The 17963-nt window shown below is 37.1% G+C and overlaps 1 protein-coding gene across 1 annotated transcript; it reads right to left on the bottom strand.

Annotated features, from left to right (window-relative positions):
- Window positions 1-281: 281 nt before the first annotated feature.
- On the bottom strand, window positions 282-6710 carry LOC136247759 (uncharacterized). Its single transcript, XM_066039585.1, has 2 exons — window positions 1813-6710; window positions 282-517 (listed from the first exon to the last, which is right to left on the bottom strand). Exons 1-2 carry the CDS (start codon window positions 6708-6710, stop codon window positions 442-444), a joined length of 4974 nt encoding a protein of 1657 aa, XP_065895657.1. The 3' UTR covers window positions 282-441.
- Window positions 6711-17963: the final 11253 nt, after the last annotated feature.

Here is a 17963-nt window from a genome sequence, read left to right as displayed (position 1 = left end):
CTTAGATCAAAGGAGCTTCTTAAGCTACATTCACAATGTAGATTAGTTGGTGACTTTTCCCAGGCTCCAACTGGGCAGCAATTATACAGTCATTAAAGCCAAAATTGATTGAGGAGATCAATTAATACAACATACAGTAATTAGTATGGATTAGCCATGAAAACTACTCTGACTGAAAGCATTTTGTTATCCTCGCTATCCGATAACTTAAAAATAGTTTTGATCTATTTCTGAGCAAAAAATTAAACATAGCATAATAATAATGTAATCACTAGCTAGTTTGTTAACATCATGATAACATAATTATATGCAGCTCTGTATATCCACTATAACTATTTCATCTAAAGCTACAATACACATTAGGGGGATACATGCATGTGTGACACACTATATACATACAATCTACACTTGTCATTGTTCACATCTCATAGCATACGTCAGTCAGTCTTGAATCTCGTCCATCACTTCCATGAATGAATCACGCCAGTGAGTAGCATCATCATCCTTTGATTCTCTGCTATTGTAAGAGTAGAGAAAATATAATACAGTATGTGATATGACAGCTATTATTTACAAGTAGTAATGTGTGATTGCATTTGGGTGAGGAGTTACCCATTAGTCAATTATTATTGCAACACATTAATAGTCAACTGTTCTTACTGTATAGTAAGGATCATAGATGTGTGAACTTTCTTGCCCAAAAATATATATCACCTAAATACTAGCCTCACTTTTCCATAACAGCTTGATGATTCTCATTAGCAGTGTTTATTCTAGGATTTCTCCTTTTGGAAATTCAAAATTGGGAGCTAAAGTCTATAATAATATTATGATAGCTAGCTACATTTGTCAAACTTCACAGTTGTACTAAACAGTTGAAATAGTTGCTGGTCATTTTGGGATGTTTCATAAGTGTGGATTCTCCTCACAATATTTTACCCATTCTTGTTTACAACGCTCTAACTATTAACCCTAAATACCACAGCCAGCCATCCTATTAAAAAGAAAAACAGCTGTTGGTAAGCATAACAAAATTAAAATAAGTCTTTGGAAAAGACCAATCACACTTGTAGGAATATTTGACAGTCCTAAGTGTGTGAAAAGAAATTAATAATGAGAGCATTATACAATACATATTAAAATAACCGTGAGACTGAATCTCTGGGTACATTTTTATACAGTGTAATCATCACTCACAATCATATACTACATACTGTTTAGTAGGAATCATGGAGGTTTGGGGTTTCGTGCTAAGCAATATTAGTTAGGTAAAGCCAAGCCCATAAAAGTCTAAAAAGTAACCCAACCCCCACTCAAACAAATTTCTATGAATTTTTTATTTAACTGAGAAGTGTGTGCTAACTGGCTGAATCACTGCCTAACTGAATGATATGCCTCTAGCCAAACATATCGTGACTATGGATTTCGCTAAGACCTTGATTGCTTCATTGTTTAATGTCACTTTGACACAAGACTTGGTTGGGTGTTTCAATGAGGTTTTCTTCAAGTAAAATATGTAAATTTTATGTACCCTAGAATCCGCTTTACAAACTATACAACTATATGTTATTATGAAGCAAGTACAGTTTTTTTCCTGTCCAATTATTCTCCAACTCTTGCCAGCTAAAACTAATTGATGCATCCTTACTTTAAAACTTCTGTGGTGCTTGTATCAACTGTATACACGCTATGGGTGAGGCAGCCACATTTGTTTGAAAACTTTTAAGCAATGTGTAAAAGCATTATGTGGTTGAATTGTATAGTCATAAAGTATAATTATTATAGTACAGTAATATGATGTACCATACTTACATTTCACATGTAGTAGTATTGACTCTCCTGATATCATCACTGTCATGACCAGTAAAGTCTCTCATGGGTACCTCATTGTTGTCATTGATGGTGTCTGGTCTAGGTGGCAGACAGTACTTGGTGATTTTTATTATGGTCTGCTTGTAAAGGTAAATTTCCATTATCAAAAATGGTAGTAAAGGTAGTATAACTAATGCCAATATAAATGATAGCAATAAATCATGATCATAACTGTCAATAAGTGGTACCATTGAAACCACAATCATCAGCTGCAACACAAAGCCATCGAACACATTGAGAATGTTAGATTCGTATGGCTTTATTGTCACATGTATCAAGGCTAGTGTAGAGTTAGCAATAATCAATGAATACTGGGTGGTGTTATTGTTGGATGGATTAGCAATAATTATTAGAATAATCACCACTCGACATGTCATGTAATAAGCTGCAAAAGTGCGATACTTGTCTTTGTAGCATCCTTGAAACTGATCCAACAGTGGTTTTATCCTATTAAAGTTTATCTTGTGGTTAAGAAATGGCTCTAACAGCAGTAAAAGTGGAAGACCCATCACAATGATTAGTGAACATACTATTGCTGTAATAACATATGGTAGATGACGACCATGAAAATACTCTATGTCAGGTGACAGGTAAGTGTAAACCTTATCCACATTATCAAATGTCAGTGACCTTAAAAGCAACAATGAAGTTGTTGCCACAGAAGTGTACGATAATAAAAGAAGAAAACAGATAACATGGATAATTCCTTTACTAACAAATGATGAAAACTTGTATGATATTCTTGCTGATATGCAGATTACTACTATGATGATGGTAACAGCAAGTGGATGGACATAATGAATGACTTGTTGATCAATTCCACTCATATCAGTTACTAAACAGAGCTGTCCTAAAAATTGTGGTGTGACTTTTGCAATACTGGACATAATGCTAACAAATGTTAATAATCCTTGTGATGAGTACAAGCGTTCGCTCAGTAAAATATCCACCATACTGTAATAGTATGTAATAGCATACAAATAACCAATCCCAATGTGATAGTATGTCACAATGAACACTAATATAACTATGACCACCCAGTAAAGGATTGATAATGTCACCACAAGTACTGTCTGTCCAGTTGTACATGTGTCAACACTTACACATTCTATAGAATCAAATGAAAGAGTAAATCCTTCCTTACAACCACCACAAGCAGTACCAGATCGATGTAAGTTACATTGATTTGCTCTGACTGGTGAAAGTTCAAAAAATCCATTAGCTGTTTCACAACAAGTAAAATTACAGTAATTATTAGGACAAATTGTCACTGTAGCTATATCATTAACTTCACCAAACCAGTAACCTCTTTTGATAGATGATGTACTACCAGAACATGACACAACATCACTATTACTGTAGCATACACATCTCAAAGTAGCATTATCATTATCATAATGGAAACCAGGTTGACATGGTGACAGCTCTAATATTAGCTGAACGAAAAACAATTTTAGTTCAGATTTATTGCCATCATAAGAAGTTACGTTTATTGAATAATTAGTTACATCCAAAATTTTCTCTCCCATGATGCTGACTCCTTCCAATAGTGCGCAGGATATTAGCACATTGTCTGGTCCAGTAATGTTATGATTTTGATCTTCACTGCTCAGTACAAATTGTGTTGGCTCAGCAGTTTGATTGAAATAATCCCTTACACAAGCATTGATCATAATTTCTTGACCAAGCATTATATTTCTTGTTAGATAAGTTTGACAGTTTGTATCATTATCAATGCATGTAACTGCTGAGTCATTAAATTCTAGTTTTCTAGGAGAAGTTTTAATGACCCCACCAAATTGATTATATCCTTTATTAATGACGCTGTTGTTGAAACACATCTCATCACATGATGTTGGCATGTCAACATAAATATCAGAACCTGTCAGGTCAGTGTTGTCATCAAATACAATATCTGTAGTGCTAAATGTAATTTTGTTCTTTGTACTTTTTGTTAGATCACAATATATTGCTCCACCATGACGATCAGCTGTGTTGTGATAAAAAGTTACATGAGAATTATGGGATATATTTACAAAGAAGTGATCACTAAGATGCATGGCCCCGCCACTGCCTGTAGCTGAATTGCTGAATAAACACAATTGAGATTTTTCTGCAAATGTAACTGAAGATTTCACGGCAGAAATAGCTCCACCATTCTCTGCTGTATTCCTGGAGAAGTTTACTGAAACGTTTCCTTTAAATGCTGCAATAGATAGTAACATATAAAATGTTCCACCTCGCTCTGCAATATTGTTTTGGAACTTTGCTAAACTGTTTCCTTCAAATGTCAAGGTTGATTGTGCAATTGACACAGCTCCACCATATTCGGATGTGTTGTTTGTAAATTCTATGTAATTATTCTCATCTACTGTAATGGTAGAGTTATCACTACAATATATTGCTCCACCATACTGGGAAACTTCGTTGTTGAAGTAAGTCACTTCAGAATGTCCAGTAAATATTGCAGTGGAATAGGCAGTAATGTAGAATGCTCCTCCACTTTCAGTAGCCTTGTTATCTTTGAACGTCATTTTACAATTTTCTTCTAATAATACAGTGGCTTGAATCCGTGAATATATAGCTGCACCTCTTGTGGCTGTGTTGTGTATAAATTGCACAGTTGAATTTCCTTTAGCTGATATATAAGAGGTACCCTGACTGAGTATAACTCCACCAGTTTTTGCACTGTTGTTGATAAATATTACAAATGCACTATTAAAAAATAGGACATTACATTTTTTAGCACCATATACAGCTCCTCCATCATCACTGGCTTCATTACTATTAAATGTTACACTTGAGTTGCCATCAAATATGATATCAGATGGAGTCGCAATATATACAGCTCCTCCATCATTACTAGCTTTATTATTATTAAATAAAACACTTGAATTACCATGAAATGTGACGTAGCGAAAATGTTCACAATATACAGCTCCTCCATTAGCACCAGCTTTATTGCTATTAAATGTTACACTTGAGTAACCATCAAATATCACATGAGATGTTCTCCCACAAAATACAGCTCCTCCATAATCACTGGCTTTGTTATTATTAAATGTTACAGTTGAGTAACCATCAAATGCGATATTAGCTCCAGACCTACAATGTATAGCTCCTGAATTATCACTGGCTTCATTGCTATTAAATGTTACACTTGAGTTCCCATTGAATGTGATAAGACTGAAAGACCTACCAAATACAGCTCCTCCATTATTACTGACCTCATTATTATTAAATGTTGCACTTGAATTACCATCAAATGTGATATGAGATGATTCTTGACCATATACAGCTCCTCCATATCTGGCTATATTATTATTAAATGTTGCACTTGAGTTACCATCAAATGTGATATGAGATGAATAAATGCAAAATATAGATCCTCCAAGATGACTGGCTTTATTATTATTAAATGTAACACTTGAGTTTCCATCAAATGTGATGTAAGATGAAGACCAACAATGTACAGATCCTCCATCATGACTGGCTTCATTATTATTCATTGTTACACTTGAGTTACCATCAAATGTGATATGAGATGAAGAACTGCAAAATACAGCTCCTCCATCTTCACTGACGTTATTATTATTAAATGTTACACTTGAGTTACCATCAAATATGATATGAGATGACGATGTACTAGATACAGCTCCTCCAAATTTGGCTTTATTATTATTACATGATACACTTGAATTACCATCAAATATGATATGAGATGACGATGCACTAAATACAGCTCCTCCATCATTGTTGACTTCATTATTACTAAATACTACACTTGAGTTGCCATCGAATGTGATGTTAGAATTATCACCATATATGGCACCACCGGACCTTGCACTGTTGTCTTCAAATGTCACTATTGAAATTCCCTCAAATATGGCTCTGGTGTTAATTTGATAAACCGCACCACCAGTTTCTGTAACAGAGTTGCCTATAAAATGTACATCAGACTTATCATAAAATATGATAGTGGAATTATTGCTATAAATTCCTCCACCAGACTTTGCTGTATTTCCCTTGATCAACAAACTACCTCTAATATGAAGATTTGTATGTGAAATGTAAATTGGTGCTCCTGTGTTGTTGACAAACACATTGTCTTGTAAGCAAACATGACCAGTGATCCTACTACCTGAACCATCAATGTAAACTACACTTTGTGTGGCTCTATTGAAAATGAATTGGCTATTTTGGACCATCAACTTGTATTGACCATAACTATTAGTATTTGGTGAATAATGTATAGCTGCTCCATGTCCACTATATTCAATTTTGTGTGTAAAATTGCAATTGTTAATGTACACATTTCCAGACACTTGTGAAAGTAAAACACTTTTTCCTTTGGAGTCATGAAATGAGCATCTTTCAAAAGAAACATTGGATGAGTTGTAGTACTCAATTGCTGGATAATCTTTAGAGCCACATCCCTCCCACTGGATACCTTCAATGGTTAAATTCTTGAAGGAGATGAACTTTACTGTACCAACATCATTACACTTTACAACAGGATTTCTGTGCCCTATTATCATGATATTTTCAAGACCTTCTAATGTCACATTAGAGGACAACACAACATCAGTTGTAATGTTGACAATGGTGTTATCACTGGAGATATTTTTGAGAATGTCATCAATTGGATGAAAGGTAAAGTTTCCAGATATACAGCAAGGAATTTTGTAATGAGCTCTCTCATTTCCACCACCTGAGCCACTAGCATAGTCTTCATCATCATTGTTCCCAGGTACATCATTTAGACTATCATTTGTCGCTGCACTACCTCCTTCAGTTTTACACCACAAACATACTATCAGAACAACAGCTGTGATCATTTTCAAGAGCTCCATGCTTGTATCAACATGCGGAAAAATATTAACTTGCCAGTTCAGTTAACGATATTTATAGCTTTAAAGAGGATATGATGTAACACTGATGATGTCATAAATAATTTGCAATGATGAAGTTATTATAACTATGGTTATGGAAATTCACCACAAGGTCTGAGATTTCATCTTCATTGTACAGAGGCTTAATGTCAATACTCTTAACAATAACTATGTATGTAATACATAAGCAACCATGTACTTAGCCATGTAGTATCCTCACTATTAATGAAAAATTCTCACTGACGGCTATGAAGTGCTATCTTATCAGATGACTAGGCATGCGTCTATTATGACGGCATAATTTTGGGCATAATAGGTGGGGCAAAGAATTGGGGAATATTCCGGATTAATTGGACAAGTTCTAGGAATAATTAGTGTAAAAATTATAAGTTTCTCTTGTAGTGTGATGCAAAAATCTTTTGGATAAAATGTTGAAGCAGTGCAAGCCTAAAAACGGTTGAAAAGATCGAGATACTCTAATAAAACAGTCAATTACTCTAATAGAGCAGTCACTTTCGAGACCATTATTCTAATATAGCAGTCACTTATGTAGTAACTCGAACTAATCTGCTTGTTTTTGCACAAATTCCAGTAGAATAATAGATGAATAAAATAACAAGTGCCAGAAAGAATAATGGGAAGCAGGGGCGGATCCAGAGTTTGGAAAGAGGGGGGGCACCTTTCTGAAAAACAGTTGAAGACCAAAAAAACTTGCTTGAAGACCAAAAAAAAAAAATAATAATAAAAGGTCACGACAATAATAGCTAGTTATCCTTACCAACTATATCACGTCTGTTATGTAAAATAAAATCCTATTTATAGCTTCATAGGTAAGCTACACTGCCTCATGAACATTGTGACTGCTTTATTAGAGTAATTGACTGCTCTATTAGAGTATCTCGATCTTGTATGCAATTTCTTGAAGGGGGGGGGGGGGGGGGGGCATTTGCCCCAAATGCCCCATCCTGGATCCGCCACTGGGAAGATTTTGGAGCATAATAGACTTAAGCCTGCAGATGACTCTGGTACATGTTTAACACAAACAGACCTTCCACATACTGTAATTTAAAGTATGTACAGGTGCAATGAAACTCAAAGTAATGTTAACAGCAGCTTCTACAATAACATTAAAAGCGTACAAAAATATTTCACCCGTTAACAACCCTGGCTTATTAATTACCTTTAGTAGCTTTTGTTTTCAACTTCACACTAGAAGGATATATGTGACCCGGTCTGTGAAAAGGGCTCTTATAGCCTTTCCAATTATCCATGTTTGGCTAATCATAACTCCTAATCTACTAAAGCTATCACCATGTAATTACACCCACAGCTACTGCCAGGTTAGGGTTGTTGAGTGACCAAATTGTAGGCTTGTACCATATTCACCAGTCAAGTTATGGGTTACCATATATATGCAAGTGGAAAGGCTATAAGAGCCCTTTTCGCAGACCGGGTCACATATATGCGACCGGGCCTGCGAAAACAGGGCATGTGGGCACAAACTACATACACCCTGTCATTCTACAGGCCATATCTCAGTATTGAAACACAGTATTTGAATTCTGTAGCTTGTATCATAAAGCCAATTAAATGTTTACTAAGAGCTGAAATTGTATTGCTATATAGCATATGGTACAAAAAGTTAAGAGTGATGGAAGTTTGAAGAAGTAGGCAATTTTTTTTGCAAGCCCAGTCACATTTGTAGCTATTACATGAAAGATTGCTGAAGTGCGTAGTGAACATGTTGTATTATACAGAAATGATTCGATAGTGAATATTTACAAATTTATCATATGTGACCGGATTTGCGAAAAGGTACTTTTCCACACATTTGACATACCAGCGAACAAAATGATGTAACACTTGACTCCTTATACTGATTAACTTGCTCTTAGTATCAAAATGTAGCCAGATAATGTAGCTACATTCGTTGAAAATTTCAAGCAATTATATGCCATGATAAAATAGTTGTGAAGCTTTAAAGTTCAAAAAATGGGTCAAATTTTGTGTGTGAAAAAGGTACCTTTTCGCAAATCCGGTCACATATTATGATTAAAAGTTGACAGTGGGTCGAGCATAGGTTATCAGCTTAGTACCAAATGTTGTCATAGCAATAACTATTTAACTAGATTACGTTAAAAAGTTAATTATCATGAAGTGGCTAATCAGCCAGTATGGCTATTATTTATTTTATACTAGATTACCAGCGCTCATATGCACATTTGTGACCCAATCTGGGAAAACCAGTTTTGTCACTTATTTTAAAAGTATTGTTGTACGTAGCTCACCAGTGGTCGAAGCTATGTATACCAAATTTTCATATGTTTTACACCAATATCTTACCTTCCAGAATATCCACTGTACAAGTACCCAGCAACTAAGTTTCCCACCATTTTTGATAGCTTTTAAACAGAGGTTAACTTTATCAGGCAATATACAAATGGGGTTGGAGGCATGGGCCCAGAAGGAGAGCAAGAAGCTGTTCACAAAACTGAGGAAGATTGTATAGGGATGAATTAGGCCAAGTCATGGACCAGTCAGGTCTCAAAATTGGTTTAAATAAAAGGAAATTCATAGCACAGGTCTTTAGTCAATACCATACACTGCTTGAAGTTTCTTAGTTTACTAGAGTGGTATATCCTCAGTATATGGAACAGTTAATTGTTTGTTATTTTAGTAGTTTTTCAGTAATCTCGCATTCACTGATGTTTACTGAGAGTTTAAAACTTAATGAAACAATTATGTTCCATATACTTAAAGTTACTGACATTTTACTATCAGTATAACTGGGTACAACTACAGTAAAGGAGCTTAACAAATTAGTAAACTAAGAACCTTCAATCAGTGACAGAGCCGTACAGCCACATACAGCCATCCCTAGACTGACCATAGTTCCATTAAGGCAGCACATTAAACATACAGATCACCACTGGGCTTGGGAAAAGCAGCCAGCAAAGCAGACCACTCTAGTCCAGCTGATTCTGAATTTAATAGTTTATTCATGTAGCTTTGTGTTGTTGGTGAAACATCAAATCTGCTGACATGGGCGATAAGACTGGTTTTACCAGATCCACTTTGCATAAATATTAGGAATTCCTTCTTATGGCTACGAAACATGCCTGTAAGCGCCCCTAGGATTAGGAACAGTACTTCTAGGATTAGGAACAGTGCTTCTAGGATTAGGAACAGTGCTCCTAGGGTTAGGAACAGCACTACTAAGTTTAATGTTAGGATCAGATTCAGCCTTGGTTTGTTCTTCACCTTTAATTTGTTACTAACATATAAGAAGTTTTTTTCATTTCCACATTAAATTTATAAGGTAGAAATTAAGGGACATGGGTATACCATTGGTTCAGTAGTCAGGGCCGCCCACAAGGAGTACAACTGGATCATTTTGTCCCTGGCCCCAGCCTGAAGGCGGCCCCATCAAGGGCCCCTTAAATACCTGCTAAAAAGATTGATTAATAGAGCAATCAAGATCTAGATACTCTAATAGAGCAGTCACAGTATTCTTCACAGGGGCAGTGTAGCAAGCTATTTATGTAGTTATATATAAGGAGATATAGTTGGTGAGGGGAAGTTATTGTCATTGTCAGCACATGACCTTTTTTTTTTGGTCTTCAACTTACACCTAGCTGAAGTTGTGATTCACAGTGGAACCCTCCCTGGGGCTCCACTTTAATTCTTTGTCCTGGGCCCCTTAATTTCTATGGGTGGCTCTGTCAGTAGTCACAATGATGGATAAAAGAGTGAGATGTCTTCAGTTTGAATCCCCAATGCACCATGGATTTTTTTTTTTCATCCAGTATCTTTTCAGTTACCATGGTACACAGCGGCGGATCCAGAGGGGTTCATCAAAGGGTTCCATGGAACCCCCCTTTTGAAAGAGCCTCTCTTACTAATAGAGCAGTCAAAACAAGATACTCTAATATAGCAGTCACAGTAGTCTTTCGAGAAGCAGTGTAGGAAGCTATGTATCTAGTTATAAATATAGTTGGTGAGGGCATCAATGGTTAGGGGCAGCTATTGTCAGTAGGTTATGACCTTTAATTTTTTTGGTCTTCAACTTACAGCTAGGCTGAAGTTGCAATTCTAAAGTGGAACCTCCCTTTTTAAAAGTCTGGATCCGCCCCTGGTACAGTAGTCACAATGATGGATCAAAGAGTGAGATGTCTCGGGTTCAAATCCTCAACCATCATGGATTTTTTTCATTTAGTAATATAACAAAAGTAATGTAACAAGGAATACGAGTGATGGTAATAACAGACATACATAGTTATGTAGGGAAATCCCTACATTAGAATTATACTGAAGTTAGGATTGTTCCATATAATATAATCTAATCCAAAACAGCCAAGCTGTAAAAAAAGAGTGCGGCCCTGATAAAGGCTATGGTGAAAAAAGATGTGAAATCCAAGGCGGCGGCCAAGAAATGGCTGTGATGGTAGGTTAATGGTAAAAATTTTAATAACGACAAGTCAGGTGAATTTTGTGCCAAGACCAAGCGGCACCAAATTCACTGAATTGTTGTTATTAAAATTTTTACCATTAACCTACCATCACAGCCATTTCTTGGCCGCCACCTTGGATTTCACATCTTTTTTCACCATAGCCTTTCTCAGGGCCGCACTCTTTTTTTACAGCTTGGCTGTTTTGGATTAGATTTCACTTCTTTTTGTATTTGTATACCCCAAAGCCGGCCTATGGCCAGCTTTGGGACTTTTTTAACCTATGTTTTTTTCTTTACTACAGGAAGAAGAAAAGATGAAGTAGATGTACTTTAAATATTTTATCAGTAAATGTACAAATCAAGACACACGATAGTGTGTCGTGCGGCCCAAGAAGCCGGCGCGCCACACCGTGAGTATATTGACAGGAAGAACGAAAACGTCATTTTCACACCTTTGTATCTCGGTGATCACTTATCTGATTGGAATCAAATTTGCTACACAGTTGCCCGCCAGCCAAGGGAGTCTACATTCCACATTTGAAGGAAATCGCTCCAGCCATTTCCGAGATACGAGCTGCCAAAGGTTCGTTTTTTTTTCTTCGTTTTTTTCTTCTTCTTCGTCTTTTCGCACACTTGCAAAAATTGCTATAACAAGCAAACGCGTACTCCGATCGCCTTGAAATTTGGCACACAGAAAGGGAGTTCAAAGGCGAATCCTAGCATCAAATTTGGTATACATCCGATGAATCGTTCAGGAGTTATGACCGATTATTCGCGTAAAACAAGATCGATTTGTTGTCACGCCTACAGGGTAAACCGCTTCATGGAATGAGTTGAAAATTGCTATGTAGATGGAGTAACCATCGTAGAAGTGCCTTTTGGTGGTTTGAAAGGAATCGAGATAAAAACCACGGAGATATGACAAAAAAACCCAACCTGTGTCACAATTACGCGATCGATTTTTATGGATAAAAAAGTATTAGTTTTCACGCCTACTAGGCAAACCGCTTAGAGCAATGAGCTCAAAATCGGTGTATAGCTGGAATAATCTTCATAGAAAGTCCTTGCAGTAGTACAGAAGAATCGGATTACAAACCACTGAGTTATGATTTGAAAGCCAACTCCGTGTAGCAAATGCGAGATCGAGATACTCTAATAGAACAGTCACCCTAATAGAGCATTCGGCTAATTTATTTACTTAATTATAGAATTTTATTACATCACAAGTTATTTTGTAGGGAGTTCAGCTGCAAACAGTTAATCTTATAGACAGTTCAGCAAGAAGACAGTCACCATGTGGAGAGTTAAGCAAATATATCACTATAGAGATTCAGAACATTACAAGTCACACTGAAGAAAGTTCAGCTATAAACAAGTCATGCACTGTGTAGAGAATTCAGCTACAATTAAGTCACTCTCTAGAGAATTCAGTTACACAGAATTCAGCTACACACAAGTCACTGTGGAGAGAGTTCAGCTACAAACAAATTACCCTTTAGAGTGATCAGCTATAAACAAAAGACTTTGCAGGGTGTTCAGCTGCAACAAATCAACCTTTAGAGCGATCAGCAATGAACAAATCAGCACAAATCTACCTGTAGAGAGATCAGCTAGAAACAAATCACCCTGAAGAGAGTTCAGCTACAAAAAATCACCCTGTAGAGACATCAGCTAGAAACTAGACACAATGTAAGGAGTTCAGCTACAAGCAATCACCCTGTAGAGAGTTCAGCTAAAACAAATCAACCTGCAGAGAGATCAGCTACAAACAAATCACCTTATAGAGAGTTCAGCTACAAACAGATTACCTGTAGAGAGATCAGCTACAAACAAATCACCTTATAGAGAGTTCAGCTACAAACAGATTACCTGTAGAGAGATCGGCTACAAACAAATCAACCTGCAGAGAGATCAGCTACACACAAATCAACTTGTAGAGAGATCAGCTACAAACAAATCACCCTGTAGACAGATCAGCTACAAACTAGACACAAAGTAAGGAGTTCAGCTACAAGTAAATTACCCTGTAGAGAGTTCATCTACAAACAAATCAACCTGTAGAGCAATCAGCTAGAAACAAATCACCCTGAAGAGAGGTCAGCTACAAAAAATCACCCTGTAGAGAGATCAGCTAGAAACAAATCACCCTGAAGAGAGGTCAGCTACAAAAAAATCACCCTGTAGAGAGATCAGTTACAAACAAATTGCCCTGTAGAGAGATCAGCTACAAGCAAAACACCCTGTAGAGAGTTCAGCAACAAAGAAACCACCATGTAGAGAGTTCAGCTACAAACAAATTACCCTGTAGAGAGATCGGCTACAAACAAATCAGCCTGTAGAGAGTTCAGCTAAAACAAATCAACCTGCAGAGAGATCAACTACAAGCAAATCACCTTACAGAGAGTTCAGCTACAAACAAATTACCCTATAGAGAGATCGGCTACTAACAAATCAACCTGCAGAAAGATCAGCTACACACAAATCAACTTGTAGAGAGATCAACTACAAACAAATCACCCTGTAGAGAGATCAGCTAGAAACTACACACAATGTAAGGAGTTCAGCTACAAATAAATCACCCTGTAGAGAGTTCAGCTAAAACAAATCAACCTACAGAGAGATCAACTACAAACAAATCACCTTACAGAGAGTTCAGCTACAAACAAATTACCCTATAGAGAGATCGGCTACTAACAAATCAACCTGCAGAAAGATCAGCTACACACAAATCAACTTGTAGAGAGATCAACTACAAACAAATCACCCTGTAGAGAGATCAGCTAGAAACTACACACAATGTAAGGAGTTCAGCTACAAATAAATCACCCTGTAGAGAGTTCAGCTAAAATAAATCAACCTGCAGAGAGATCAGCTACAAACAAATCACCTTTTAGACAGTTCAGCTACAAATAAATTACCTTGTAGAGAGATCGGCTACAAACAAATCAACCTGCAGAGAGATCAGCTGCACACAATTCAACTTGTAGAGAGATCAGCTACAAACAAATCACCCTGTAGAGAGATCAGCTAGAAACTAGACACAATGTAAGGAGTTCAGCTACAAGCAAATCACCGGGTAGAGAGTTCAGCTACAAACAAACCAACCTGTAGAGCGATCAGCTAGAAACAAATCACCCTGAAGAGAGGTCAGCTACAAAAAATCACCCTGTAGAGATATCAGCTAGAAACAAATCACCCTGAAGAGAGGTCAACTACAAACAAATCACCCTGTAGAGAGATCAGCTAGAAACAAATCACCCTGAAGAGAGGTCAGCTACAAACAAAACACTTTGCAGAGAATTCAGCTACAAACAAATCAGCTTGTAGAGAGATCAGTTACACACAAATCAAACTGTAGAGAGATAAGCTAGAAACAAATCACCCTGTAGAGAGTAGCTACAAGCAAAACACCCTGTAGAGAGTTCAGCAACAAAGAAACCACCATGTAGAGAGTTCAGCTGCAAACAAATCACCTTATAGAGAGTTCAGCTACAAACAAATCACCCTGTAGAGAGATCAGCTAGAAACTAGACACAATGTAAGGAGTTCAGCTACAAGCAAATCACCCTTGAGTGGGTTCAGCTACAAACAAATCAACCTGCAGTCAGATCACCTACAAAAAAGCACCTTGTACAGAGTTCAACTACAAACAAATTACCCTGTAGAGAGATCGGCTACAAACAAATCAACCAGTAGAAAGATCAGCTACACACAAATCAACTTGTAGAGAGATCAGCTACAAACAAATCACCCTGTAGAGAGATCAGCTAGAAACTAGACAAAATGTAAGGAGTTCAGCTACACAAGTAAATCAACCTGCAGAGAGATCAGCTACAAATAAATCACTTTACAGACAGTTCAGCTATAAACAAATTACCTTGTAGAGAGATCGGCTGCAAATTAATCAACCTGCAGATAGATCAGCTACAAACAAATCAACTTGTAGAGAGATCAGCTACAAACAAATCACCCTGTAGAGAGATCAGCTAGAAACTAGATACAATGTAAGGAGTTCAGCTACAAGCAAAATCACCCTTTAGTGAGTTGAGCTACAAACAAATCAACCTGCAGTGAGATCACCCACAAAAACGCACTTGTACAGAGTTCAGTTACAAACAAATCACCCTGTAGAGAGATCAGGTAGAAGAATTCACGTTGTAGAGAGTTCAGCAACAAAGAAACCACCATGTAGAGAGTTCAGCTGCAAACAAATCACCCAGTAGAAAGATCAGCTAGAAGAAGTCACTTTGTAGAGAGTTCAGTTACAAAGAAACCATCATATAGAGAGTTCAGCTACAAAGAAATTACCCCGTAGAGAGTTCAGCTACAAGAAGTCACCTTGTAAAGAGTTCAGCTACAAAGAAACCTTCATGTACAGAGTTCAGCTACAAAGAAACCACCTGCACAGAACTCAACTACAAACAAATTACCCTGTATAGAGATCAGCTAGAAGAAGTTACCTTGTAGATAGTTCAGCTACAACAATTCACCCTGTAGAAAGATCAGCTAGAAGAAATCACCTTGTAGAGTGTTCAGTTACAAAGAAACCATCATGTAGAGAGTTCAGCTGCAAACAAATCACTCTGTAGAGAGTTCAGCTACAAAGAAACCGCCATGTAGAAAGTTCAGCCTCATACAAACCACCTTGTAGAGAATTCAACTACAACAAATCACCCTGTAGAGAAGAAGTTACCTTGTAGAGAGTTCAGCTACAAAGAAATCATCATGTAGGGAGTTCAGCTACAAAGAAACCACCATGTAGAGAGTTTAGCTGCAAACAAATCACCTGTAGAGAGTTCAGCTAGAAACAAATCATCCCGTAGAGAGATCAGCTGGACGAAGTCACCTTGTAGAGAGTTCAGCTACAAAGAAACCATCATGTAGAGAGTTCAGCTGCAAACAAATCACCCTGCAGAGAGTTCAGCTACAAAAAATCACCCTGTAGAGAGTTCAACTAGACGAAGTCACCTTATAGAGAGTTCAGCTACAAAGAAACCATCATGTAGAGAGTTCGGCTACAAAGACACCACCATGTAGAGAGTTTAGCTGCAAACAAATCACCTGTAGAGAGTTCAGCTAGAAACAAAATACCCTGTAGAGAGACCAGCTAGAAGAGGTTACCTTGTAGAGAGTTCAGCTACAAAGAAACCATCCTGTATATAGTTCAGCTACATTTCAAGTCACCCAGTAGAGAGATCAGTTGCAAAAAAATATCCTGTGGGGAATAATGGGCATGTAATAAATATATGTATATAATTTGTATAATTACTAATAAAATCAAAAATAATTGAAGTACTATAATTCTTCTTTAAGTTCTTTTCTTCTTCCTGTAGTAAAGAAAAAAACACATGGGTTAAAAAAGCCCCAAAGCCAGCCATAGGCCGGTTTTGCAGTATACAAATACAAAAAGAAGTGATATCTAATCAAAAACAGCCAAGCTGTAAAAAAAGGTGCGGCCCCCAAAAAGGCCATGGTGAAAAAAGATGTGAAATCCAAGGTGGCGGCCAAGAAATGGCTGTGATGGTAGGTTAATGGTTACATTTTAATAACGACAATTCAGGTCAATTTTGTGCCGCTTGGTCTTGGCACCAAATTGACCTGAATTGTTGTTATTAAAATGTAACCATTAACCTACCATCACAGCCATTTCTTGGCCGCCACCTTGGATTTCACATCTTTTTTCACCATGGCCTTTTTGGGGGCCGCACCTTTTTTTACAGCTTGGCTGTTTTTGATTAGATTATATATACAATACATATGTGACCGGATTTGCGAAAAGGGGCCTTCCACACACATCCAATTTTCCAACTTTGACAATTGATAACTTCAGATTAGAAAGAGCTATTGCCTTGAAATTTGGGCAGCGGTGATTTCTTTGCAGCTGAACTCTCCACATGATGGTTTCTTTGTAGCTGAACTCTCTAGAAAGGTAATTTCTTCTAGCTGATCTCTCTATAGGGAGATTTGTTTGTAGCTGAATTATCTACAAGGTAATTTCTTCTAGCTGATCTCTCTACAGGGAGATTTGTTTGTAGCTGAACTATCTACAAGGTAACTTCTTCTAGCTGATCTCTCTACAGGGTGATTTGTTCGTAGCTGAATTCTGTACAGGTGATTTGTTTGCAGCTGAGCTCTTTACAAAATGGTTTCTTTGTAGCTGAACTCTCTACAAAGTAACTTCTTCTAACTGATCTTTCTACAGGGTGATTTGTTTGTAGCTGAACTATCTACAAGGTAACTTCTTCTAGCTGATCTCTTTACAGGGTGATTTGTTTGTAGCTAAATTCTGTACAGGTGATTTGTTTGCAGCTGAGCTCTTTACAGAATGGTTTCTTTGTAGCTGAACTCTCTAAAAGGTAACTTCTTCTAACTGATCTTTCTACAGCGCAATTTGTTTGTGGCAGAATTTTATACAGGGTGATTTCTTTGTAGCTGAACTCTCTACATGGTGGCTTCTGTGTAGCTGAACTCTCTACAAGGTAACTTCTTCTAGCTGATCTCTTCTAACTGATCTTTCTACAGGGCAATTTGTTGGTGGCAGAATTTTATACAGGGTGATTTCTTTTCAGCTGAACTCTCTACATGGTGGTTTCTTTGTAGCTGAACTCTCTACAAGGTAACTTCTTCTAGCTGATCTCTCTACAGGTGGTTTCTTTGTAGCTGAACTCTCTAAAAGGTAACTTCTTCTAACTGATCTTTCTACAGGGTAATTTGTTAGTGGCTGTATTTTCTACAGGGTGATTTCTTTG

The sequence above is a fragment of the Dysidea avara genome, chromosome 2 (genome assembly GCF_963678975.1).
Source record: "Dysidea avara chromosome 2, odDysAvar1.4, whole genome shotgun sequence".
NCBI lineage: Eukaryota > Metazoa > Porifera > Demospongiae > Dictyoceratida > Dysideidae > Dysidea > Dysidea avara.
This window is presented reverse-complemented; position numbering and strand designations above follow the sequence as displayed.